We start from the raw sequence: 27,359 nt of genomic DNA, 5'->3' as shown, positions 1-27,359 counted from the left end.
CTTGTGTATATACCCGTCTTCCCCTCAAACAAGTATTTTACACACACATGCTAAAAGAATTTTGAAAAATAAAAAATTTATTTTGTAAATCAAATAATTACTTTCAAATTTATCTTTTATATAAATTCAAATTTTTAGGTACTAGATTCTTATAATACACCAGTGTTATATACAACTGGAGGGAATAACAGTTGAAATACAGTGTAGGCAGAAGTTGTTCAGTTTTCATTTTCAATTTGAACAAATAGAAAAGTGTATTAGTCACATAGAGAGAATTAAATATTTTAAATAAAAATTTTATACCCACTCTAATGTATCGTATTAGACATATTAGAACTGATTATTTGCATAACTGAATATTTGCATAAGTAATGAAAGGATTAAGAAATTATTTGGGTTATAATCAGAGGAACATAAGGGTAAATCTGTAGAAAGATATTTTCCAAATAAAATTCCAATAACAGGCTAAAGATTCTCAAACATTTTATATACATAAAGAATAAATTATTTCTGGTTAACATGTTTTTGCTTTAGTAAAAATCACAACAAATTTGGTAAACGTAAATCAAAGTTTTCTAGACATGAGTTCTCCAGTACCATCTGTATGGTATATGTTCAGAAATGAGGCCAAAATTCTCAGAACATAGCACAATTAGGGTGGCGGAGAGAAATGCGTGCTAATGCCCACACGGTTAACTGACAGCAGAGAGGCCGGAGCGGAGGAAACCAGAGCACAGGAGGGATCATGTCACTAAGTGGAGCCACGAGGGGAAAAGTACAAGCTGAGCCCCAGACAATCCAGTCAGGGTCCTCTTCAAGGAGGCTCAGGAGTTTGGTTTTTTAAAGTGTTCAGAAACAAATTCCAGCAAGAGGTCTGGTTTGAGTCATCAGGCCTTTCTTCTCGAATCTGTGACTTCTCAGCTGAAGTACCTGGCATTCTTAAGGGAAAAAATGAATATTCAGATTTAGCTCTGTCAGATATTAAGCTAGAAAACCAAAATTTCGTGTTTTCTGTAAGAACTGTACACACAAACAGGTTTTGCTTATTAATGGGGCAGGAAAGAAGAGGAACTGGAGTTCAGCTCTTTCAAAAAGATAAAGGGCAAGGGAGGGGAGAGAAGAAAGTAGGAATGCAGAGGAAGCCTTAAAAATGGAGTGATGAGTGCATGAAAGGGAAATACAAAGTTTCTGTCCATGTGACGCTCCACTTCAGGCTCCTCGGGCCCCTGTGCCTAGAGAGGTATGCTTTCAGGATCTAGCTGTAATTTCCCCATGGGCTAGACACAGGTTTTCTGAAAGCTCTGCCAGACATCTTCCCCCTTCCGAGGGCTGATGCTTAATTTCCTAGTGATCCGAGTGCTCCCAAGCCAAGCGGGCTCAGGAAGTTGTCACAGTGTCCGGTCACGGCACGCTTACACTGTTCAGATGTCTGCGCCAGCAGTGGGAAGGGGCCACTTGCATTCCTGGCTCATGTGCTTTCCAAGTAGGATACATTTGACTAAATAAAGGCAACATGGTCCAGAAGCCTCCGAATCTCCACGTGAGCATGGAAGGAGAGCTCACCGTTCCCAAGGCGGAGGGGAAAGGCTGTTCTGTACTGCGAAGGACTCTGCAGCAAAATCAATGGCCCAAATCAAGTGACGGACTGATGCAGCCCACTATCACCAGTAGAAATGTCATTTGGAGTACTTTTGGCAGATGAAAGGATGTCATCCCGCTGAATGTTACTTTACGAACATTCTATCAGGATATAGGGTCACTTCACTGTCTTTAACCTGGACCAGTTAGTGTTTGTTTGCTCACATACAGTACTTTCTCCCCTGGGTGTTCTTTATTTTGGAGGAGTGTCTGCACTCCAGGCCCTTTCTCTAAGCTCTACTAACCAAAGCGATAGCTACATTAAGTAGTTGCAAGTGTGGTCTTAATGGGTGTCATTTACTTAAGTGGTTAATACTTAAGGCAACTGCTAAATGTGCAGTTTCTGGGGACCCTTCTCTGAGAGGGGGAGAACATACGGGTAAAATATTTTAGAAGCAGTTAAGGTCACTCTGGACCCAGTTGAAAAAGATGAAGTTATGATTCACTTCGAAGCTATTACCACTAATGCAAAAGTACTTGATTTTCATACTGATCTGGAATTCAGAATCTCTGTGCTACACAAATGTTTTCAAAACAAGCAACAACTTACACTTTCCGAAGTTTAGAAATGACATCCCTGGGATAAAAGGTAACTTTTCTTGGCCAGTGTGGCTGGAACAGTGACAATGGGTATTTATTCTACCAGTCTGATCAGGCGGTCTACGTGGTTTCTCCACTGCACCAGGTTATGTACACGTGTGCATACGGAGAAAGACAGAAAAGGTCCTGTAAATGTCATTATTTCTAAAATGCTTACTTTCTCCTACGTGCCAGTCATTCAAATAAGATCAGGTGCTTTTCCAAAATAACCCCCACTGTATCTAGGAATTTGTTTTAAATATAGAGGTAAGGTAGGTATGAGAATGCCTTTAGTAACCAAAGAAATCAACCTAAATTCAGATGATACCTGGCGTGACAGTTCTCTAATTTTGAAAGCCTACGATCTAAGCTTGTAACGGGCAAAGGCATGTTCATTAAAGACGTCTCGAAAAAGTGCACACCCTATCTAAATATCCAGATGTAGCTACAGAAGGAAAACAGACTGCCTCCCTTGTATAAAAGGCAGAAGACCAGAAGGAAGCAGACCCCATCCCACAAGCTGAAGGAGGCATCCATGCCAAGAATCAGCAAGTCTTCTAGGCAGGCAATGGCACACATGGAATATTATTATGGCTCTCAAATCATGAGGGAGGGGAAAGGCCAAGTGAGAGTGAGGGAGGGAGGGAAGGAGTGAGGGAGGGAAACCTAGAGGTAACAGAGTCCTCATTACAATTACAACACTTCATTAGGCAACAAGTTTTCTAGCTGCAAGGCACATGAAAAATAACTGTTAACAGTAACTTACTAAGACAGTGGAAATTAAAAGAAAAAAGCCTCCTTTGGACGCAAAGTACAGTGGCATCATTAACATACTGACCAAGGAGAGCTGAAGCAGTGGCCACCTGGAGCTGAACCATAGCACAGTGAAGGGAGCTGAAGCAGTGGCCACCTGGAGCTGAACCCCAGCACAGCGAGGGGGGCTGAAGCAGTGCTCTAACTTGGGGATACTGAGGCTGAGGGCGGGGCAGGAGGTGAAGGGGACGTGGTGCTCGTGGTTTACTTCAGTGACTCTGCAGCACTCAGTAAAGCCAATGTGCCTTTTAAAGGAAGACCCCAAATCCTCTGTGTGACAAAAGATTTACAATTGTACAGTTATACAAATATTTACTGTTGGTATGTCCCACAGGCTAGGTCAAGTTCACTGATGCAGCTGAGCAGAGTCTTCCATGTTCTGTCCACTACCACTCAGCGTTATAAAGTCAACCACACGGAAACGACAAAAGGAGCAATTATGAAATTCCTGACTTCTCTGCCTTGGTTACAGGTCCATAATTTGCATAAAATAAATAATATGCATTAAATAAAAATTGGCCTTAAAAGTTGGAATGGGGGGGGGGGAAGCAGAACAACTGGTGTTCTTAAGGCAAAACAATAGAGATCTCTTTAAATACACACTTTATTATATCCACAGGCGATAAAATCCCAGAGCTACTGTTAGGCACGTAAAGACAGACCCTGGAAGAAAAAAATAATTGAGCACAGTATTAGTTATATTAACAGTTACTTGAGGGAACATCTTTTTATTAAGAAAACATAGGCACTTATCCACCTATCCACCAAGGCGGGGAAAAAAAACCACTAAGAAACTTGTTCACTGATGTGCCACATTCCATGAAACACCTGCCCATAAAAAAAACCCCACACCTTGACATCAACTTCAAAGTACAGATGTATCCAATATTCATGGACACTTTTCAATAAGAGTTTGGAATCACAAAAAGTCTGTGGTCACAAAGCATATGTGTATGTACTATACAGGACACAGTCTTTAACTTACAAGCAAAATTTCACTTAATACAATTGTACCTTTAAAATATTAACACAAAATACTAAACTTGAGTTAAAATAATGGCAAATTGTTTTGGTACATGAATCTTTATTCCCTCTTTTGGCTCAAAAATTGCAAATAACCTTTTATGAGGAGGGTCAACAATTCAAGCAGAAAGATCACAACTTAAAGCTTCTCATTCTACCCGTCAAATATTCCATCTTGAATTTCTCTTAAAATTTTTTAAAATGACTATAGTTCAATGATAGTACCTTATCAAATTTAAGATTCCGTCAGCTATAAAGTACATCATTTTATTTACTTCTCAAAAAAAACTGCCAATTATAGTACAGTAATACTCTATTGGAAATTATAAGATGCTTGCTAATTCAAAGATATTAAAATATGAAAACATGTGTTAGAATCAATGAAATGCAAATATGTCTGACTTATTTTATAAATTTTATTAATTTTATTTTCAGCGTGTTTTAACCACCTAGATACAAAACAGCTTACCTGCTAAATATTTAATATTATCAAGCTTGTGCGACTCGAGCATGGTTTTGAGGCCAGCGACCTCAGTGTCTATCTTTCTGTCTGTCTGGGTGACGGCCCGGTCTTGCTGGGCGTGCTTGTAAAACAAAGAGATTCGCAGCATTATATCACTTGGGATATACTGTTCCCACTGCTATCAGTCCTGAGAGTTCCTTCCCAAAAGTGTACGGTCAAGGGGAATTGGGGTAAGGTTAGGGAGACTTGGGCTTGAGTCTTAGTTCTACTATCCTCATGCTATGTTGCGTTGGTTAGGGCCTTAAATATATTTAGGCCTGTTGCCTTCTGTTTGAAAAAGGAAAAAAAAAATGCCATTAGCCCTGCCTCCACACAGGCTGTTTAGAGAATCCAATGTGGTAATCTTTGTAAAAAAGCTTTTGTACGTTATAGATTGCCCCACGACTAAGGCTAACACTATGAAGCCAGTCTGTTCTCAATGGCAATAAGTATGTCCCATTCTTCTAAATTCCCCTTAATGAAAAGTATACAAAAATGCTTTAAAAAAATGAACAAGATCTTAGATAACCTAAAAGCAACAATGCTTGCCTTGACATTGTTTCTATTCACATTTAAAAAAAAAAATGTCTTTATTGATTTTAGAGAGAGGAAAGGAGAGGGAGAGATAGAAATTTCATTGATGAGTCATTGATCAGCTGCCTCCTGCACGCCCCCCTACTGGGGATCGAGCCTGCAACCCGGGCATGTGCCCTGACCGGGAATCGAACTGTGATCTCCTGGATCATAGGTTGATGCTCAACCGCTGATTCATGCCAGCCAGGCTCTGTTCACATTTTAAAAAGTTTTCTTCTTTTATGGTTCAAACACCAAGTTTTATTATTATGAGGCTTGGCTATACCAAAGGCCTATTCTGTGTTCTTTCCCAAATATAACACAGTTAAACTAGGTATATAATTACCCCCAAAGGGTGGTGAGTTTTGCTGACATTATAACGGGGTTGTCATATCCATTAATGCATCAAAGAACTGGGAATGCTTCACTAAAAATTCTAGGGCAAGTAAGTAGTTCCCTATGGCTAACCAATCAGGTAACGGATAAGAAAATAAACACCTGATGAACAGAAAAGTATTTCAGAGAAATACTGCAATATTCTCTCATGGAAGTCTCATAGGTTTCAGAGGTCCCAGGTGATACAGGATGGGAAAGAAGTAAATGCATGCCATAAGTTAAAAAACATAATTTAAAAATCTATGTCCATTCCTTACTATTCTTCAATCACTGAGATTTAAACTTTTATTAAGATAATCAAGTATTGTGGTTAAGTGTAAAAAAATCCTACAATACTCCACTTCCAAGTGTACACTAAAAATAATTGAAAACAGGGACTCCAACAGGTATTTGTATCCCCACGTTCACGCCATTATTCACAACAGCCACTAGGTGGAAGCAACCCAACCATTCAGAGATAGTGTCATCAAAATGTGGTATGCTCGTCCAATGGAATGTCGTTCAGCTTTAAAAAGGAGGGGAACTCTGCCCGGCTGGCATGGCTCAGTGGCTGAGTGTCGACCTAGGATCCAGGAGATCTTGGTTCGATTCCCGGTCAGGGCACATACCTGGACTTCGGTCTCGATCCCCAGCAGGGGGTGTGCAGGAGGCAGCTGATCAATGACTCTCATCATTGATGTTTCCATCTCTCTTTCCCTCTCCCTTCCTCTCTCTGAAATTAAAAAAAAAAAGGAATTCTGACACATGCTACAACATGGATGAACCTTGAGGACATTATGCTAACTGAAAATAAGCCAGTCACAAAAGGAAAAATACCATATGATTCCACTTAGATGAGGTACCTAGAGTAGTCACAGATGGAAAGTAGAATGGTGGTTGCCAGGGGCTGGGGGAGTTATTGTATAATAGGGAGAATTTCAGTTTTACAAGATGAAGACAGTTCTGTAGCTGGGCGGTAGTGATGGTCACATAATGTGAATGTACCTAATGACACCAAACTATACACTTAATGGTTAAAGTGGTCATGTTTATGTGTATTTTACCACAATTTAAAAACCCCTGACACTAACCCTGCACCTATTTTCCTAGGACACATCGCTGTAAACAGCAGCAGCCGTGCACGGGACGAAGCAGAGGTGAGTAAAACGACCAAGAAGAGTCCGTCCCATTTCTTACCAACGCCACCATCTCCGTCCTCATTTCCAGCAGCTTCCTCTCGTTTAACGAATACTGAAACGAACACAGCACACAGGTCAGATTCGCATTCCTTCCTCCCCTCCATCTCTAGTGTCTTAAATATCCTGGTCTCACTACTTCCAAGAATAGGTAGCCCCAGCAACTGCCTGGGGGTCAGAGGAGCCCGCTTGGCCCTCGCCGTTAGTTCTGTTTGAGGCCTCTTGTTTGCACTCGCCCATCGCTCCAGTATCTGGCTTCCCTTTTGTCAGCCTTCACCCCTCTCTCCGCTATGTTTCCCTGCTTTATCTCCTCACTGAGATGGCTCTCCCACTATCATACTGGCACTCTCCAGGACCAAGTTAGATGGACGTTGAGTCACACGCTTTTTGGCTTTGACAGGAGAGAGTGAAAAAGTGGGAAATAATTCCACTTAGTAGCTATCCCATCACAACTACAAACAAAACTTGAAACTTAGACACAACATAGGAAAGATATAAAGATGGGAAAGAATGGTCTCAAGGAATATTATTCTGTGACATAGATGTTGCCTTGTGATTATAAAACAATGTACATACAAGAAATATACTATATCATCACATTTAATTTAAAACAAACACGCAAACCGATCCACTTGGCAGAGTCACAATCCAGTGTTACTAAAATTACTAACCAGTTCTACCCAGATTTTAAACGGTATCTTGCCTTTGGCTATAATGTCTGTGCAAAGATTTAATGCAACTTTGCTGACATTAAAACCCAAATCAGACATCTCTCCTTAGTAGTGGGCATTAGGATTTAATTGAACAAATGGGAATCTATAATTTAAGTGAAGAATTAAAATTTTTTCACTAAACTAATATTGTTATAGGGGGAAAGAATTAATGCTTTTGAGGTATCTCGAAACTTTCTAGCTATAAAATTTCCCCCTGGGTCTACATAAAAATAGCACTGCTTGTAAATTAAAAAACAGCAGCAGAAGGCCCCAACCCCCACCTAAGGATCAGTCATAGGACCAAAGAACACTCATCTCTGTTCTAAATGTCAGGGCTTCGACCAGGAGAAAGCTATGCACCGGATCACCACCAGAGGGCAAGGGAAAACTGGATTTTCTTCACACCTTTAAACTGGCCTTCAGTAAGTCAGTATTGATTCAGCCACAACAGAAAAGAAAAGCCTGCATCTTGATATTGCCATGAATTTTAAAATAAGTTCCATCTCCCTGCGTCCCAAAACAGTTTATAGGTCATACTACTTTTGAAACTGGCTGTAAATATCACCATAGGTAATGTAATTGGCACAATATTACAACTTTATTAAATAAGGGAATGTGAGGGTCAAATAACTCACCTTCATCAATGCATGTTAAATACATACTAGCTGCATAATCATATGCTACTGTCCTGAACTTCAGAATAATCTAAGTTTAGGATTACCAAGAACACCTTCTCAGCTAGGTCAGTAAATCACATAAACTCACTGGCTTTAATCCAAGCTCACATCCCATATTTCCCAATCTTCTAGGTATACGTCTCCCCAGCTTGGTTAACAACAGGCATCTTCTTAAGTCAAGTGAATTCAGCTTTGGTCAGGTAGCTCAGTTGGTTAGAGCATGTCCCCATATGCCAAGGTGGCAGGTTTGATCCCCAGTCAGGGCACATACAAGAATTAACCAATGATGCATGACTAAGTGGAACAGCAAATCGATGTTTCTTTCTGTCTCTCCCCCTTCTTTTCTCTCTTAAAATCAATCAATAAATAATTTTTTAAAAAGTGAATTCAGAATTTTGCTAAGTACACAAACCATAAAGGCAAAGTTAACCAAAAGAGTTTCTCCTCCTCTAGATACTAGTCATATGCTAGTGATCACTAAATATTTTAGTGATACGAGGTGACTTAATCTTCATGGTTGAAAAGCATTTTAAGACTAGAAAGATAGGTAACATGAACATAATAATTATTTGGCACAAAAAAATTCAGCTTAACTCTTAAGTCCAGAGGCAGTTCCCAAATATAGCGAAGTACTTGTTTGCGTTTCAATCATCATCATAGCACATTTTGGTTAAAAGCAAATAGTGCAAAATGAGAAGACAATGAACAACTGTGAGTACTCGGTGTCTGCACGTGTATCCAGTTCTGTATTAGTGAAAAATGCTTTATATACTTATTTCTCATTATGCTAAGAATAAAAAAGGTATCTACTGAATGTCATCAAATTTAAATAAAGCTTGAATAAGAAGATAGATGGGATCAGAAGACAAATCAGAGGCAACCCAACACATAAAGATTAAAACATACAACTTACTGCACCCCATGTTCATCGCAACATTTCTAATAGCCAAGGCATGAAAGCAGCCTGAGTCCACTGATGGATGAATGGATAGAGAAAATTTGAGATATACACAGTATATATCTCAAATGAAATAGTATCCTACCATAAAAAAGAAGGAAATACTGCCATTGTGACAACCTGGATGAACCTTGGGAGCATTATGCTAAGTGATATAAGTCAGACAGACAGACAAATACTGTATGATCTCACTTATATGTGGAATCTGAAAAAAACCCCAAATCCTGGGGAGCTCACAGATACTGAGAACACACTGATGGTGGCCCGAGGTGAGGGATGAGGGTGAGCAAAGTGCATGAAGTGGGTCAAAAGGTATAATTTGCAGTTAAAAATGAATAAGTCCTGGGGATGTAATGTGCCACATGGCAACTGTAGTTAATATACTGTACTGTATATTAGGAAGTTCAGAAGAGAGTAAATCTTGAAAGTTCTTATAACAGAAAAAATTTCTTAACTATGTAATACAGTGATGGATATTAACTGGACTTATTGTGTTGATCATTTTGCAATATATACAAATACCAAATCATTATGTTGTATACCTGAAACTAATATATGTCAATTATATCTCAATTAAAAAACAGCAGGGTTACTGTGAAAACTCTGAGGGAAAAAATATTGCATTTACATCATTATCTTTGAAGGAGCAAGGGCAACACGGCTGCATTTCCATTTCTCTTAGGTCCCGTGCACGGCCCCATTTTGTGGTATCTTTTTGGTAACAAATGTGCAGCACTACGTTTCCTAATGAAAAGTTTCAATATAACATAAATTACTCATTTAGAATCTGCATTTCAAAACAGTGCAGTAAAGTCATTAAGATTTCTCTAAGAAAAATAGGGAAATATTTTTTTAAATCTTGAATTTCAGTATAGAATATTAATATTAATAATTTAGTATTATTCAAGTCAGAAAATCAACTTAACTTTTGTAAAATCAGGACCTGTGCAAGTTTAAGTCAGTATGAAATAGATCAAGACTAAGTTCAACTTCTTTATTAATGTCTAAATGATACATAATTTAGTATCTTTGAAACAAAAAAAGATTCAAACTTATTTGATCAAGATTTTAATTTAAAAAATAATTTTTTTTTGGTTTCTTAGAAAAAGGGAGGGTTGGGAGGGGGGAGAGAAAGAAACGTCAAGTCAATCAGTTGCCTCCTGCATGCACCCTGCCTGATGCTCCAACCAACCGAGTCACACCAGCCAAGGCAAGATTTTAATTTTAATGTTACTTATGAAAGCATCAAATTTAAGCTCTAATTCAAAATATAATTAAAGAAAAAAACTGTGTCTAACAATGATATGCAGGTATTTAACAGTACTTGTGAACCGTCTATCAACTCAGACTCGACCAAGCATTCCATCCTGCGAAGAATTTAACTCACGCTCTATTTTTTAATAAAGGAACATACCAATTCTTTTACTCTGCTCTTTTCTAGATTGAAGTCTAATTTGGTATCTGTTCGGACTTTGACCACTTCATCCTAGTAGGAGGGCAAACAAGAAAGAAAGAAATCCAAAGTAAGAATTCCAAACCCGCTGAGTGTGTGAAGCCTGGGAAAGCTGCCTCCACTGCTTCTAGGTTAGGGCCCAGCTCAGGGAGGGGGCAGGGCAGGGGCTCACAGAGCTGGGGACAGTGATTGGGGAGACTCTGGCCAATCCATGTCTGGAGTCAGCCCTGTCTTGGGACTTCCCAGTTATCCACAAAAATAATTCCCTTTTATGCTTAAATTAGCCCAGAGTGAGTCACTGTTGCTTTTAACCTCAAGATTCCCAAGATAATATCCTTGTGGAATTTACGATTAAAGCTCTTTCTTGGGCAACTCTGGAAAGCAGAGATGGACTTAAAGAAGTAAAATATTACATTCTTGTTTAAATAAAGCCTTCTTTCTGACACTCATCAAAACTTTTTCTTCTTTCACATCAATGTCCTTACCACTTAAAAAAATCAAACAACTGGCACAGTGCTAAGCATTTTAAATCACATGTAATTTTCTAAAGACAGTCTCTTCTAAGAGAATATCAGGGTTCTAGGTGGCTACCTTAGAGAATTTTTTATTTAAAAATGACTTAATTCCTCCTAGAACACAATTTTCTTAATGAATTTGGTTATATCAGTAATTCAATCATTGGCTGTGTTTTTAGCTAAATCTTCTAATGTGTACTTTTGAGGCACATTACACAAACATTTAACATAGAATTTAGTTTTTAAGAACATATAAAATATTTCTGACATATTTATTATTAAGCTTAGGTAATTATAAACAAGCAAGCAAACAGGAATGAGGATCTTACCATTATTTGTTGTTTTAACTGATGTAGTTCAAGTTTTACTTTCTAAAAACACATTAAAAAGAAACAAGTCAAGGATACGTTTAGAAAGTTAGAAGAAAAATAAAATGTGGTAATAAACTAATATTAGAGCACGTATTTATGTACAAGGTCTTCCCTCATTCGCGTGAAGTTGGCTACATTCAGAATACAACCTTAACTGAATAGTCTCCGTGGGAGAAGTACCTGTCATGCCAGCATGGTACAATTTTATTTTTTTTTAACATACACATTTGCCTTCAGAGATCTTGCTTTCTTTAATACCTCATTTAACTTTTCTTTTAACTAAATGCCTTCAAACAGCTGACTTTAAGGACAACTCTGAGAGTTTCAGACTTTCTCTTTCTCCAGCACAACAAAGAATCTTTGCTAGGGTTCTTGCAAGAAGACTAACAAACAGGTAATAAATGAACTTTCTTTGTGGGACTCTAGTAGGACTGAAAACACAAGGAAGAGGCAAAGACAGCATTTATTTAAACGCTGATCCTATGTCACACTTAAGAAACTAAGGGCTACTTTACAGCTGCATTTATTCATAGTAACCAAACACTGGAAACTGTTCTAATATGCATCACAGTAGAATAATGTGACATATTCTTACGATACCATAGGCAATGGAAAAGAATTCACAAGAAGCTACTGATGATCCCATCAGTTCAAGTTCTAGAATAGGCAAAACTAGTCAATGGCGACAGAACCCAAGACAGTGGTCACCTCTTTGGGACAAGTGACCAGAAAGGGGCGTAAGCTGGACATCTGGGTGCTGGTCATGTGCTACTTCTTGATCTGACTGGTAGTGTACACTTTGTGAAGATTCATCGAGGTGTGCACTTTCGTGCATGTATATTGTACCTCAATGTCTGAACATAAAGCATTTTATAAGGATAAGTTTATAAGGATAGTTTTACCTCATTTTCTGCTCTGAGGGTTGAAAATTCACTCTTCTCCAAAATGATCATATCTTTTTTCACATTAGCAATCTGAGACATTATTTGCTGAAGTGTGATCTCCTAGAAGGAAAACAAAACATATAATTTAGTCTTGTGGAGGAAGTACACCTCCTGTGGTTGCTACCTCGTATCATCTTAACGAGGAACTGGGAGAGTGTGGACACAAGAAGAGGTTCAGCAAGGCCACCGTGTATTCCAAGACGAGCAAAGGGAAACAACAAAATCTCAAGTCCAGTATCATTAAGTGAATCACTGTTAAGAGGGTGGCAGTCTGAGGATCAGTGGCTCAAAAACACACCGCTATAATTCTGGCCACATCTCCATTCATTAAAATACGGTGCACTGAAACGGTTTTCAAGCATACAGACTTTTCAAGCATAGTGAGTTTCAAGCATGGAGACTCTATAAGGGTTCACTAAACAGCTTTGAATAAATACTTTTTACGCCTCTGTAATAATTTGCCTCTCAACTATGGTTAAAATTAACTATTTGCTTTTCAATAGAACATTATCCAAAAATACATATTACAAATGACATCTTCCCTTTAGGTTTCAAATTTGCAAAAGTGCCTTGACAAAGCTAACCTGTTGCATCTTGGTGACCATGTCTTTGTAGACGATATCCATGTTGGCCTCCGTGATCTTGACCAATGCAGATACAATGATTTCTGCTTGTTGAGTGGTAAACCCTAAGCAAACACACGAAGACAGTCACACTCAGGAGACTCCAGTTGTCAAAACAAAACAAACAAAAAAAAGTCCTTCATAGAAAGGGAGAAAACTTACACATTAAGGTGAATGTCTGAATTCAAGCAGGGGGCAAGCCTGTGGCAGGAGGATGAGATTACAGTCACAGGCTATGACATGTCTGGACAAGTTTGATACGTCTGAGTCTGTTTCCTCATGTAAAATGAGCGGTCGGGCTAACTGCTCTCTAATGTCCTTCCTAGCTGTTAAAAATCATGCTTTCAGAGAATGTCTAATAACATAGGGGATGCCTGCCATGCAAGGTCAAGTGAAAAAAAGCAAGACTCAATACTATAGATATAATTTATCACTTCTGTGATTTAACAAAGATTCTAGATAATTTTTATTTTCTTTAATGGGTATGACTTCCTTAATTTTAAAATGTATATACTAGCAAAAAATAATTTACTTAAGTTCATTTATTTTATATCCAGTATAAATCGGTCAAATTACTGACTATGGAAATAATTTTTTTTTAAAAATATATCTTTATTGATTTGAGAGAGAGAGGAAAGGAAAGGGAGAGAAGACAGAAACATCAATGATGAGGGAGTCATTGATCGGCTGCCTCCCGCACGCCCCCTACTGGGGATCAAGCTCACAACCTAGGCATGTGCCTTCATCTGGAATCGAAATGTGATCTCCTGGATCCTAGGTCCATGCTCAACTGTTGAGACACACCCAGCTGGGCTGGAAATAACTTAGCTGTTAGTTCATTTAACGTGCAAAGACAGCCATTGTTAAAATCAGTTCTTTCATTTTTCCTCCACAATTCTCTTCAGTTACTAGTGATAGGGGCCCAAACTGGAGAAAAAAAATTCTTTGGTATTCAAGAAATGATGCTGAATTGAATTATATAAAGATTCAACTTGGCAGTATAATTGTTTTTAATAACTATAGATAGTAATTTGTATTTCACATTGCAAATTCTAATAAAATGCTTAAAATCAAGTCCCTGAAAAGTAATTCTTTCTATTAAATTTCTATAAGAATTTCAGAAGATCTATTGATTCTTGTAATTAATTAATGGCACATTTGTTTGAATAAAGTTATAGCTGACACAATCTAGATGAGACTATAATTAAAAAAACAAGGCACAAACTTAAAAGGCGACAAAAAAGACCTTCGAAGACCTACTTTCTTCACGTCATTCAAAATCCTTTAATTTTCAACATGTAGGTCATGCACATCCAGAAAAATCACCCAAAAGGTTACCCACCAAAATGTTGATGTTGGTTAGCCCTGGGACACTGGGATTCAGAACAGTTTTTCATGTTTCTTTTCTGTCTTCCTAATTTTTTGAAAATGAACCTGTCTTTCCCAATTTTTATAATTTTAAGAAAAGTTCATAGTTAAACAGAATGAGATTTGGCAATTAAGAAGAAAAGAAAAATAGACTAGAAGACTTAATGCTGATAATAAAAAACAAATGAACTCCAAAGCCTTACAATTTAATAAGCACCTGTGGAAAGTGAAGGGGATACTGAAAAGCAGACGCCTGAAAACCTGGTGAGTTACCAGATAGAAATTATTTTTTTTTGTAGGCATGAGAGAACAAGATACATCAGGGTTAGTTAGATTATAGACATATAGGAAGTTCCATTAATCAGGAGACATAACTGAAGGAAAAAAGGGTAAAGGAGGGAATACTCCTAGAAGGGTTCTTCCTGGCCTTACCCTGACCCAGACAACTTACACGTTCATCATTGATCTCAGCATCTTCACACCCTACACATACTTCAGTGGGGTCCTCACATCACTGGTCTTGAAATATGTAAATATTCATGGGCCAAGGTTTGAAACCAAGAAAAGTAGAAAGTACATATACCAAAATATCATATTTTAAACAATTTTTTGTCTAAATAAACAAAGAAACAATAAATTTTCAGAGTGTAAGAGGGAATAAATTCCACCTCTTGTTGGAAGGATTGGTGGCCATCTACCTTGCCATTGTTACACTTAACAAAATTAATGATGCTCCCTTAACATCAGCAAACACCTAGTGTATGCTGAAATGCCCCCATTGTCTCTAATATCTTTTTAAAATTGGTTATTTTGAATACAAACACACAGTTCAACCCCGCTACCCACAAAAAGAAGAAGAAAGAAGGAAGAAAAGTAGGAAGACTTCTGCTTATCAAGATAATTTTAGATGGTCCTCTTCTCACTTACACTTTTCTTTTTGGCCAATGAAAGAAGTTTTCGGTGAAAAGGGCCTATTATTTCAAGTTTGACAAGGAAAGCTTGTAAAAAATTGTTATATAGCATTTGACAGTTTTTCCAAAGTGCATTCAAGTACATTATTTCATTTAATATTCAGAAGGCTCTTTGGAATTCTTATTATGCCCAGGCTACCAATGAGGAAATGGAATCTGAGGATGAAAGGCCTGCCTAGGCCACAACCAAGCACAGCTTGACCCAGAGCTTCTAACTCCCCAGAAGAGCACAGAATTCACTCCATCACCTTGACCTGGGCATGTTTAGTACATCTACAGAGGGCAGCTTATCAGGTATGATCATGCACAACTCGATAAATGACTATACAATGAAGTAAAAGCACATGTATTTATTTCCAAGGCATAATCTATGATACGTGAAATTCTGATTTTGAAAATATGTGTGTCACAGTATAGAGAATTATAATTGGTGTATTTGTCTACATAAAGTTAAACATGAGAATGTTACCTATACACTAAGTACACTTTCAACAAATGTCAGCTATGTCAGAGCAATCCTTTGTATTAATGCATGCAATAGCAATAAGGGAAAATGTTAGTTTGAATATTTTTTTAAAAGAACACAACGTGTTGATATTATCAATAATTGCTGCTCAGCAACATTTTAATTTCATAAAAGCACACAAGATGCACAGTAATAAAGCTACCACTTTTGTGCTTCATATAGTCATCATGAGAACCACTCCTGAGTTTTGCTGACTTGTGTCTAAATTTTTATCTTTAGCACTGTATTTCCAGAGTGATGTTAAAAGAATATGCTTCCCTTAGACAAAATGTGTGAGAAAAATTTCTAACATACTGATGAAGCAAAAATGTCCCTCAACAAAAAATGCGGACTTAAAAAATGGAAACTGACCAAAAGGTTACCTGCAGGCTTAAAAGTCAGAGAGAAATATGAGAAATTAGATGAAATCATAAGAAAAGTAATAATTTATTGTGTTCTTCCATGACAGTGAGTGACCCATGAGAAAGGATTACCATTTTCTTCCAGTAAACACACTAAGGCATGGGTGTCAAAGTAGAGCTTCCTACTCCCAGAAGAGGTGAAACCTGGTTGCTTGCGCTCCAGCTGCAGGCACCCAGCAGAGAGGCTTAGCTCTAGAATGGAAAGGACAATAAAGTTCAAACAAGACCTAACGGTAAACAAAAGCGACTCAGCAACGTGAATAAAAATCAAGCATACCTCAAAAGTCTGTTTTTGTTTTTCACAACAGCTTTGAGCTATAATTCACACACTATACCACTCATCCATTTCAAGTATACAATTTGATTGTTTTTATTATATTTAGAGTTGAGCAAGCATCTCCACAATCGACTTTAGAACCCTGCTATCACCCCCAAAAGAAATCCCATACCCAAACTCCCTACACCCCCACTCCCAGGCAACCTACTGATCTACTTTCTGTCTCTATGGATTGCCTATTCTGGACACTGCCCATGAATAGAATCGTAAGATATGTGGTATTCTGTAACTGGTTTTTCACCTAGCATGGTGTTTTCAAGGTTCACCCACCTCGTAGTATGTGTCAGTACCAAATTTCTTTGTATTGCCAAATACTAGTCCATTGTATAACTATTCCCATTTTATTAACCTATTCATTAGTTGAAGGGCAGTGAGTTGTTTCCTTCTTGGCTTTTATGAATAATGCGGCTATGAACATTTGTGTATAAGTTTTTGTGTAAACGTTTTCAGTTCTCCTGGGTACATACCCAGTTGTGGAACTGCTGCACCATATGGTAACTTTACGTTAAACACTAATAAGGTTATCTCAGGCTGCTTTCCAAAGTGGCTGCGCCCTGTTACAGTCCCAACAATTATGTATAAGGGTTCCGATTTCTCCACATCTTCAACACTTGGTATTAACTTTTTTATTATAATCATCTCAGTGGGTGTAAAGTGCCATCTCATCGTAGTTTTGATTTGCATTTCCCTAATGGCTAATGATGTTGAGCATCTTTCAATGTGCTTATTGGACATTTGTGTATCTTCTTTGGAGACAGTTCTATGCAGACCCTTTGCCTATTTAAAAAAATTGGGTTATCTTTTTATTGCAGAGTTGTAAGAGTTCTTTGTGTAAGAACTCTTACACAAAAATGGGACACCCTATATATAACAGCTGATAACTCACTTAATTTTCATTCCTTTTTGGGTTTAATTGATTTGAAATAATGGGTGAAGCCAGACTAAGCTTTGAACAAAGAAAATGTATCCTAAAGTGCCACTAGACTTTTTATTATGGGGATACATAAAAGATAAAGTTTAGGGTACAAAACTGGTAACAGTCGACAAACTGAGGGCACACAAATACTGAACAAAATGATTCTTGATGTTTGCAATTCCATTGCTTCGCATTATCAGCAGTGCCAGGACCAGAATGGTTATCAGTTTGAAAACAGACATTGACAAAGAAAATTATTCATTTCTGTAGATTCTTTTAAAATTTGAAAATGAACTGTATGTTAATAAACACTGACTTTATAATCATTCGAAGTGCACATACATTTTCTTGGGACACCCTATATTTCACATACAAGTTCTGTATTATACATATGATTTCAAATATTTTCTCCTGTTCTATGAGTTATCTTTCACTTTCTTGATAGTGCTTTATGAAGCACAAAAGTTTTCAATTTTAATGAAACTCAATTTATTTTTTTCTTTTGTTCCTTGTGCTTTTGGTGTCACATCTAAGAAACTATTAGCTAATTCAAAGTACACAAAGATTTACGCCTATGCTTTCTTCTAATTATTTTACAATTTTAGCTTACATTTAGGTCTTTGATCCATCTGAATTAATTTTTGTATATGTTGTGATAGTTCAGCTTCATTCTTTTCAACAATGTAGGTGTGCAGCTGTCCCAGAACTCTTTTTCCCTTAAATTGTCTTGTGACTCTGGTCAAAAGTCAATGTACTATAATATAAGTGTTAGTCTCTGGGTCTCCCATTCTATTCCCACTGATCTATATGTCTGTTCTTATGCCAGTGCCACATTTTCTTGATTACTATGTAGTAAGTTTCAACATCAGGAAGTGAATCCCCCAACTCTGTTCTTTTTCAAGATTGTTTCTGGCTATTCTGAGTCCCTTGCATTTCCATATGAATTTTAGGGTGATAGAAATTGTGTTAAATCTGTAGATAAATTTGGGGGAGTACTGCCATCTTAACAAGATTAAAGTCTTCCAATCCATGAACATGGAATGTCTTTCCATTTATTTAGGTCTTTAATTTCTTAAATAATGTTATGTAGGTTTCAGAGTATAAATTTTATGCTCTTTTGTTAAATTTATCCCTAAGTATTTTATTCTTTTTGATGCTACTATAAAGGGAATTCTTTTGTAGATTTTTCAAATTGTTCATTGCTCGTGTATAGAAATAAAACTGATTTTTGTATTTTTAAAAATATATTTTGTATATTGATCTTGTATCCTGCTAAACTTATTAGCTCCAATAGTTTTTTACTGAATTCCTTAGTTTTCTAAGCATAAGGCCATTATCTGTGAACAATGATGGTTTCACTTCTTCCTTTTCAGCCTGGATGCTTTTCCATTTTCTTGACTAACTGCCCCGGTTAAAGCTTCTAGTACAATGTTGAATGGAATGATGAGAGCAGACATCCTTGCTCCTGACCTTAGAGGGAAAACATTCTGTCTTTTGCCATTAAATATGTTAGCCGTGGGTTTTTCACAGATGCCCTTTATCAGGTGAGGAAGTTCCCTTCTAGTCCTAATTTCTCAAGTGTGTTTATTTTAAATCATGAAGGGGTGTTGAATTTTGTCAAATTCCTTCTTTGTCTTTTGAGATGATCATGTGATTTTTTCCCCCTTTATTTTGTTAACATGCTGCATTACATAAACTGATTTTCAGATGTTAAATGAACCCAGTATTCCTGGGACAAAATCCCATCTAGTCATGGTATATACTCCTTTTTATGTATTGCAAGATTTGGTTTGCTAGTATTTTTTTTTTTGAGGATTTTTGTGTCCTTATTGATAAGAGATACTGATCTGTTATTTTTTTTCCCTTGTGATGTCTTTGCAAAAGCCCATTTTTGGAGAGATGAGTTCTAATAATTTGTATATTGCCATTTTTATAAGTTTCTGTGCATTTAATCAAAGAGCCAACCCATTTTGTAAACTTATTTCAAAGTGCTTATTTGAAGGACGTAGCATAGTAATGGTCTCCTGGCTTTTGTATTTCGTGAACCACAATTTCTTTTTTAAATGGAACAATTGCAGTGTCAATTTATAATTTTGTCAAGAAAGGATATTTAAACATAATAGCTCCTTACTATTACAATCATACTAAAAAAAGACATTTTGATAGCAAAGGGAAAAAACAGAGATGGACAACATAAAATAAAACCCTTCCATTTAAATGTAATAAACATAGCTATATGCAAATCTTGCTATGTATTTGTCCTTACTTTTCAATGGTGCCAGGTGTTGCAGAAGAATGGTAGAAGAGATAACAGTCATCTACTAACTCAAAGTTCAAAGGTTTTCCCAGTAGGTCTCCTAAATGACCAGAAAGATACTTCAGCTAATCAACTCCTATTCTCAATCCTTCACCCCTACACACTCTAAAAGAAACTGCAAAGTAAGCAAAAGGATGCCATGGACAGGACCCCACAGACCTGGTTCTTCTCTGTAAGCCTAGAGTAATGGTTCCCAACTTACTGGCTACTTAGGAAGAGTAGAGTTGCTGTGGTCAAAGTCAGCATCAAGTAAGATCAAGAGATCCAATAATCTCTTGCAGGCTGACAAAATATAAAACACAACAACTACTGTCTGTGCATGTGTTTAATGGTTTAAAAATGGGGCCTTAGATTCAAAGAATCGCTAGCCTATACTATTAAGTCCTTGGCAAGGCATACAAAGCCTGTTCCAATTTGGCCCACACTTACCTTTTCAGCTTTCTTTCTAAGCTAGTCTGTTTACTGAACTTTCTTTCATATTTCGGTATTCCATCCTTAAGCTAGGTTTGCGCCCCTTTCTCAGTTGGTAAACTTTAAGCATCCTCTTTACCCCACTTCATTTAACTTGACAACTTCCTAAGCACTCATTATGTTCTGGTTTTGGTTATACAATTTATGGTTCTCTCTGCCAACTACACCCAGGTCAGGGAGCAGCCTTTATTGCTCCCTTATCTGTGTTCTCAGCCCAGTACAGATAGCTCTATCACAGCAATTGCTATATTACTTCCATATCTGTACCATCTATTAGTCCACAATCCCCAAGAGCAGCCAATCTTACTCATTTTTGGATTGTTAGCATCAAGCAGAGGGCCTGGCATAATGCAGGCTAAAATATATTAAAAACAAAAATTCAGTTGTATGATTTCTAAGATCTGGATCATGAGACTGTCTAGAAGGAAAATCTGAGATCCAAACCTTTCTCCTCTTAACCTATCGTATTCTTTTTACATAAGTACCCTATTTTTCCATACAAGGAAAATAAGGCTCAGAGAGGTAGAGACACTTGCCCAAGGTCACACTGCCAGTTAGTGGGCACAGCCAGCCTCTTGACCTCTGAGAGGCCCTGCTGAGCCCAGCCACTTATGATAAATGAGTACCTCTTTTTTCATTCCTTTTTTTCTTTTTAAAGGGATGTGAAGAATCACACAGTACCTCTGCAGTTCCACTCAGAAGTGAAACCTACCACTTCTATTCACATTTCATTGGCCAACGCAAGTCACAAAGGTCGGAAGGAGAACCCAAAACATTCAGTGAACAGCTTGATGTTACCCTTTTCTTGATCATCTGTACCACAGACCCCACCCTGCTTTAATGCTCCATTGCACTGCTCCCTACAGGATATTATACTTGTTTATTGTTTGCCTTCTCCCCCTGGAACCTAAGCTCTGCAAGGTCAGGGTGTGCCTGGTTTTGTTCACCACATACCTGCAGCACTTAGAACACTGCTTGGTATACAACAGACATTGAAATAAAACTTGTAGTCACATGGATCAATAGTAACATAAAGAGTTAATATCTAAAGGTGCTTACCATGTGCTCCACACTGGGCTAAGTGCTGTTAATGCAGTAACTCATTTGATTCTCAGCTCAATTCTATGGGGGATGAAGGTCTATTATGACCCTATTTTTCCATACAAGGAAAATAAGGCTCAGAGAGGTAGAGATACTTGCCCAAGGTCACACTGCCAGTTAGTGGGCACAGCCAGCCTCTTGACCTCTGAGAGGCCCTGCTGAGCCCAGCCACTTATGATTAGGGGGTAGAGTCATAATGTCTAGGCATGGCGGCTGAGTGTCTGCCATGTGTGGGGACAGGGCCTAGGAGCATGTTCAGAAGCCAGAGTAACTGGAAAAATAATAAGTATCACCAATTATTAGGTGACAGATACTGTGCTGAGGGAGGCACATATTATTTCATGCTCACATAAATCACATGAGCAAGTGTCGCTCTTCACCTATGGTCTTCCTTTTTCACATAAACGAGTACCTCTTTCATTCTTTGTCTCCAGTCCTGGGACAAAAATTGGCCTCCATGAGAAAAGACCCTGAACATCTGACACAGAATAGACTTAGTTCTAAAAACATTGGTGGTGAGTGAATGAATGAATGAATGAATGAAAGAGCTCTCAAGGGGCTCTCTACAGGCCACTCCACCCATCTTAGAACTGTGCAGGACTGTGCCATGGGTTAGGGAGCTCGGAAACATTTGAGTCTAGTATTGGCTTATGAAGAGTGATAAGATTAGTCCCAAATTCCTTGTTTCTAATAATCAAATAATCATTCATGTGATTTAAAACAAAAAAGAGCATCACGTCTACTTTCTAAGCAAGAGCTAATTCCAATTTAGATACTGCCTATTCCTCCCCCCCCAAAAAAATTATCGAAATTTATTTCAATTGCAAGCTTATTTCAAAGAAATATTGTCATCTGGGAAGTGGAGAAAAGGGCTGGCCGCTTTCCAGTTGGCCCTCCAACCCCTGCTGACAGACGGCGAACGCCAGTTTGCTTTCTGTCAAAGGGTAACGCCTGAGGATGCAGCAACACTCTGACATTCAGAACACCTCTGACTCACTTTTCCTCTTTTATTTTGACAACAAAATCCCTACTTATAACCAGGAAGCCAGTAAACTGAGCTATGTTAAAGTATAATATGAAATCCTCCTTTGGGGGGGCCTTCAGTATATCAAAAGGATATTGAAAACATACTTACAAAAGAAGCCCAAGTTAGCGTTGGCCAGAGGAGGGAACCAAGTAAATATTTCCTATATATAACATCCTTAAGTTTAAGTAACCCTACTTAGAACTTTCGGCACTAGGCTGAAGGCAAAGGAACAAAACTCTCATTTGCTGATGGTTGATGGGCACACATGATTCCTTAATTGTCTTGGCTGTGTTTCCCCAAATTTATGAATCCATCAACACTCTGAGGAATGACATCATTTGAGATGAATCCAGCATCACCACTTTGCTACAACATCAGGAAACTGATGAAAAAGAACTCTCCTTTGCCCCATAATCTTGGAGTTATGAGAAGAAAATAAATCACAAGTTTCCAGTTTGTCAAAAAAGAGCACCAAAAGGCAAAGTACAGAAATAAAGTTCAAAGCCATCTCTAACTCACAATTACTGCAGACACTGACAGAGTTCACTCACTACTCATTCCCCAGGCTCTGTATGTAAAGCTTTGTTCACTTTGTTCTCTACCTATCAGTTTCTCTCCCAGCGAAAGGTATTCTTAAATTTTAGATGAGGCCAACATTTACTGGGCATTTCTGTTGAGAGAAAGAAAGAAAAAAAGACTACCAGAGTGGTTACTGATGGCTACTGATGGAAAAGTATAGACTCCCAAAGTGATATTTTTGCCAAGTTTGCTAATAAACATTACCCAAAATGATGACATTTTAATCAACAATTTGCTACCTAGTAAATTGAGCCTGTTTAGATTTCCTTAATCTCATGTAGGGCAGTGAGTGCTCTTGCCCCCTTCAAGTATTTAGTCAAATGCCACCTTCTCAATGAAACCTATTCTGAGGACTCTATTATAAATTCCTAACTGGAGGCCCACCTCACTTGCTAACCCTTACTACCTTTATTTTTTTGTATAGCATTTATCAGATTACACATATATAAACTGTATATGTATACAAAAATTATATCTCTATTTAAACATTTATGTGTATCATCTCCTCTGCTAGAATTAAGCTCTAAGAAGGAAGGTTTTGTTAACTGATAGATTCCAAATATCTTGGAAAGTGCCAGGCACAGAGTAGGAACTAGTGCTTAATGAATGAATTCACTAATCCCTAAGAGTATAAAATTAAATTGCAAAGCAATTCTTTAACTTCCCAGAGCTACACTTCTCAAGCTTGCAAGCCTTGAGCACCTGGCAAAACAGCGCCCACGTGGGAGCTCCGCACAAGGGCGCGCACAAGCTCCCTGTCCCGCACGCGCCACCCTCCCGGCCGCCCATTCCAATTCTGCGCCGAAACCCTTGCGCCCGCATTCCCGGTAGCTCAGGTCCTGCAGCCAGCCAAGCCCACGATTCCGCAGACCAGAAGGGCGGGGCCAGCCAGGTCTTCGTCCCCACGCTAGGAGGAGCTTGGCGACCTCAAGTGACCCGACCTCTGGGTATCCCGGCCTTCCCCCGGGGAGGTAAAAGCGAAAGCTCGTTCCCTGCCCGCTGCCCCGGCCCCGCGAGGCGAGCCCCCTCTCCTCCGAGCGCCGGACCCTACCTCTCCTCCAGGAAGCGAGGGCGGGCACCCCGCCACCGCACAGGTGGAGGGGGCCGGCGGCGCAGGCGACGCCCGGGGTGAGGCCGGCAGGGCACCTCCACGCGCAGCAGCGCCCGGCTGCCCGAGCCGAGGCCCCCAGGCGCGGGCGCTCCCAGTCTCCCAGGGGCCGGCGCGGGGCGGCGGCGGCCGGGCGCGGGGAGGGCACCGGCACCAGGAGGAACAGCGCGGAGGCACGTGACGCAGCGCGGACGGCCGGCACCCGGGCGCCCAGCGCCTCTAGACCCTCGGGGAGCGCGGACAGGCAGCGGCGCGCAGGGACGCCGTGGCCGCCCGGGCTTCCGCAGCGGCCGGCGAGCAAGAAGAGCAGAAACCGCCGGCGGTGTGACGAGCGCTTTGGCCCCTCTCCCGAGATGGAGCCACAGTCCATCCCGGAGGCTGTCAGCGGCCCGGGCGCGCGCTCATGGCGCTCGCGCGCGGCGCCGGTCACGCGCGGCTCCGGCCCGAATCCGACGGCAGGAGGAGGCGCAGCTTCGCCGCGGCCCTTTCAGCCGGGTGGGCGGGGCCCCGGGCGCGCGCGCGCGGGGCGGGGCGGGGCGGGGCGGGGCGGCGGGGCGGGGGCGGGGCTCGCCTCTGTCTCCGCGAGAGGTGCGAGTCCCGACCCGCTCGGCCCGGGAACCGGGCGGAGCGGCCGGGGCTGAGCGCCCTCCCGGAACTGGAGTGAGCGGCGCCGCCGCGATTTGCATATTCATTACTCCGGCTGTCCCCGCGGAGAAATTGATGGCCCTGGCGCCCTTCAGACTTTGTGGAAAGTCCTTGCACCCCGGGCTGCCCTCGATTTTACTACCCCTGGCCGAAGTCCCCCAGAGGATGGCCCTCGCGCGCATTGTAAGGAATTATTAACAGGGCCAACGGCAGGACCTGTACATAGTCAATACATTTAAAGGCTAAATTTTCAGAGTTTTTGTTTCCGGATTAGTGCACCATAGAAAGGAGAAAGTCTCAGTCTGGAAATTTAAAAGGCGGGGTGTGAATGTTGACTGAGACCTGGACAATAGAAGGATACCTGAAACTAGTGGTGGTCTGTTCAGTGAACATTTGAATGCCTCTTGCAGCCTGTCTCAGCTACTGGTCCACTGTGAGACCTAAATAGATGCTCCTTGAATGAACGGATGACACCCACAAAGCACTAGGCTAGGAGATAAAGAAAAATGAGATTGTTCTTGTCCTCCAGAAGTTATTTCCTTATACACCCCGCGTATGTGTACGTGATGGAAGAAGAATGTGTTATGAGCCATGGAGCAGGACAAACTGCTGGTAAGACAGAGGAGAGTGCATACGGTTGTGGAAGAGATGTGAGTGGCTATCAAATGATAAAGAATTAAAAATATTGCCCAGCAGGCGTGGCTCAATAGTTGAGCATAGACCTATGATACAGGAGATGGAGTTTCGATTCCCGGTCAGGGCACATGCTGGGGTTGTGGGCTCGATCCCCAGTGGGGGCCATGCAGGAGGCAGCTGATTAATGACTCATCATTGACGTTTTTCTCTCCCTCTCCCTCTCCCTTCCTCTCTCGGAAATCAATAGACATGTTTTTTTTAAAAAATCAAATGATTTTTTTAAAAGCGAATCTCTCTAAAAATATTAAGGTGCAAGTAGACACCTTCATAAAAGGTTAGATGGAATTATACATTTATAGAACTAGGAGGGAAAGCAATTTAGGAATATGTATCAACAGCCTTTCCTGTTCATAAATTTTGCTCAGGTCCTCAACTCTGAAAGTTTAACCTAAGGGAATAATCCAAAATATTAAATATTTATGTTGGAACATGCGGACTTTTCATTTTTATACATTGAAATGTTGAAGACTGATAATTCCATATGGATCAGCTTAATATATGCCCAAAGGTATTTATGTATTATAATTTATGATTGTGAAAAAGTGTAGGGGGAAACTAATGTCCAACATTAGAGCAATAGTTAAACAAACTATGGCACAAACTTTATTTAATGACAGCCCTCTAATTTTTTTAAGTTGAGGTATAATTTGCATATAATAAAAATCCACAGATCTAACTTCAACTTGATGACTTTTAACAATTGTATACACTTGTAACCACCATCCAAACAAGATACAGAACATTTTCATCACTCCACAAAAGTTCCTTTGTGCTCTCTTCCAGGTTTTAGGTAGTCCCCTTCCCTGAAACAACCATTTTCTGATTTCAGTCATCACAGATCAGTTTTGTCTGTTCTTAAACTTCATGGAATCAAGGTGGTTGTTTTTTCCTTGAGTTTGACTTCCTCCTGCCTCCTGTCTGTCTTCAACATAATATCTGTGAGATGCATCCATATTGTTGCATCAGGAATTATTCATTTTTATTGTTGAGTAGTTTTTCATTGTATAACTATTCCATAACTTAGTCATCCATTCTCCTATTGATGGCATTTGGTTTCCAGTTTTTGGTTATTATGAATAAGGCTGTTATGAACATTCTCCTGTAAGTCTTGTTATGGATATAAGTGATTTATGCTGTTATAGTATTGTGAATAATTAAAAAATAAGAATTTTGAGTATCATTGCTAATCCAAACAAACCAAGAACTTTTATTAATTCAAAGAAGATTTTTCACCATGTGTAAAAATTCACTTTTCCATAGTATGAAAAACTCAGTTTTGTAGTTTTATATTATACAATATATAATATGTAAATATTATATAAATATTTTATATATAAAATGCATATTTATATACATAAATACTTATGTAATATGTATCATATAAAGTGATCACCAGTTTGTTCAGAATTAAATTTCTTTATTTTTTATCTTTTTAAATACATCTTTATTGATTTCAGAAAGAGGAAGGGAGAGGGAGAGAGAAACATCAATGATAAGAGAGAGTCATTGATCAGCTGCCTCCTGCACGGCCCCGGCTGGGGATCAAGCCCACAACCCCAAGCATGTGCCCTGACCAGGAATTAAACTGTGATGTCCTGGATCCTAGGTAGATGCTCAACGGCTGAGCCATGCCAGGCTGGGCCAGAATTAAATTTCTTTAATATAATATCTGATTTGCTTGGAATGGAATTTAAAACAAGTCTCAAGATTGAAACTATAGATAAAAATGTGTATTTTAAACAATGTCAAAAATAATTAGATACTTCTGGCACTTGCTAGCTGCATTGTTGCTAAAGAAATTGAGATTCTGGACTAGGTAGTGTGTGCTGTCATTTTCTTAAGCCTGTTTCTATGCCTGAATATACTCCATTTAGTCTACCACAGCCCTGTCTATGACACTTAGAAGGCTCCAGATCATTCAAATTAATAGAGCCCCCAAATTA

General features: G+C 39.3%; 1 protein-coding gene across 1 annotated transcript; it reads right to left on the bottom strand.

The window, feature by feature from the left end:
- Nucleotides 1-59: 59 nt before the first annotated feature.
- On the bottom strand, nucleotides 60-24,530 carry MCUR1 (mitochondrial calcium uniporter regulator 1). Its single transcript, XM_087820635.1, has 10 exons — nucleotides 24,019-24,530; nucleotides 16,292-16,411; nucleotides 12,915-13,018; nucleotides 12,289-12,390; nucleotides 11,345-11,386; nucleotides 10,462-10,533; nucleotides 6,701-6,754; nucleotides 4,523-4,637; nucleotides 3,634-3,693; nucleotides 60-938 (listed from the first exon to the last, which is right to left on the bottom strand). Exons 1-9 carry the CDS (start codon nucleotides 24,443-24,445, stop codon nucleotides 3,638-3,640), a joined length of 1,092 nt encoding a protein of 363 aa, XP_087676761.1. The 5' UTR covers nucleotides 24,446-24,530; the 3' UTR covers nucleotides 60-938; nucleotides 3,634-3,637.
- Between the last annotated feature and the right edge of the window lie 2,829 nt (nucleotides 24,531-27,359).

This window comes from Miniopterus natalensis, chromosome 9 (genome assembly GCF_054644295.1).
Source record: "Miniopterus natalensis isolate mMinNat1 chromosome 9, mMinNat1.hap1, whole genome shotgun sequence".
NCBI lineage: Eukaryota > Metazoa > Chordata > Mammalia > Chiroptera > Miniopteridae > Miniopterus > Miniopterus natalensis.
This window is presented reverse-complemented; position numbering and strand designations above follow the sequence as displayed.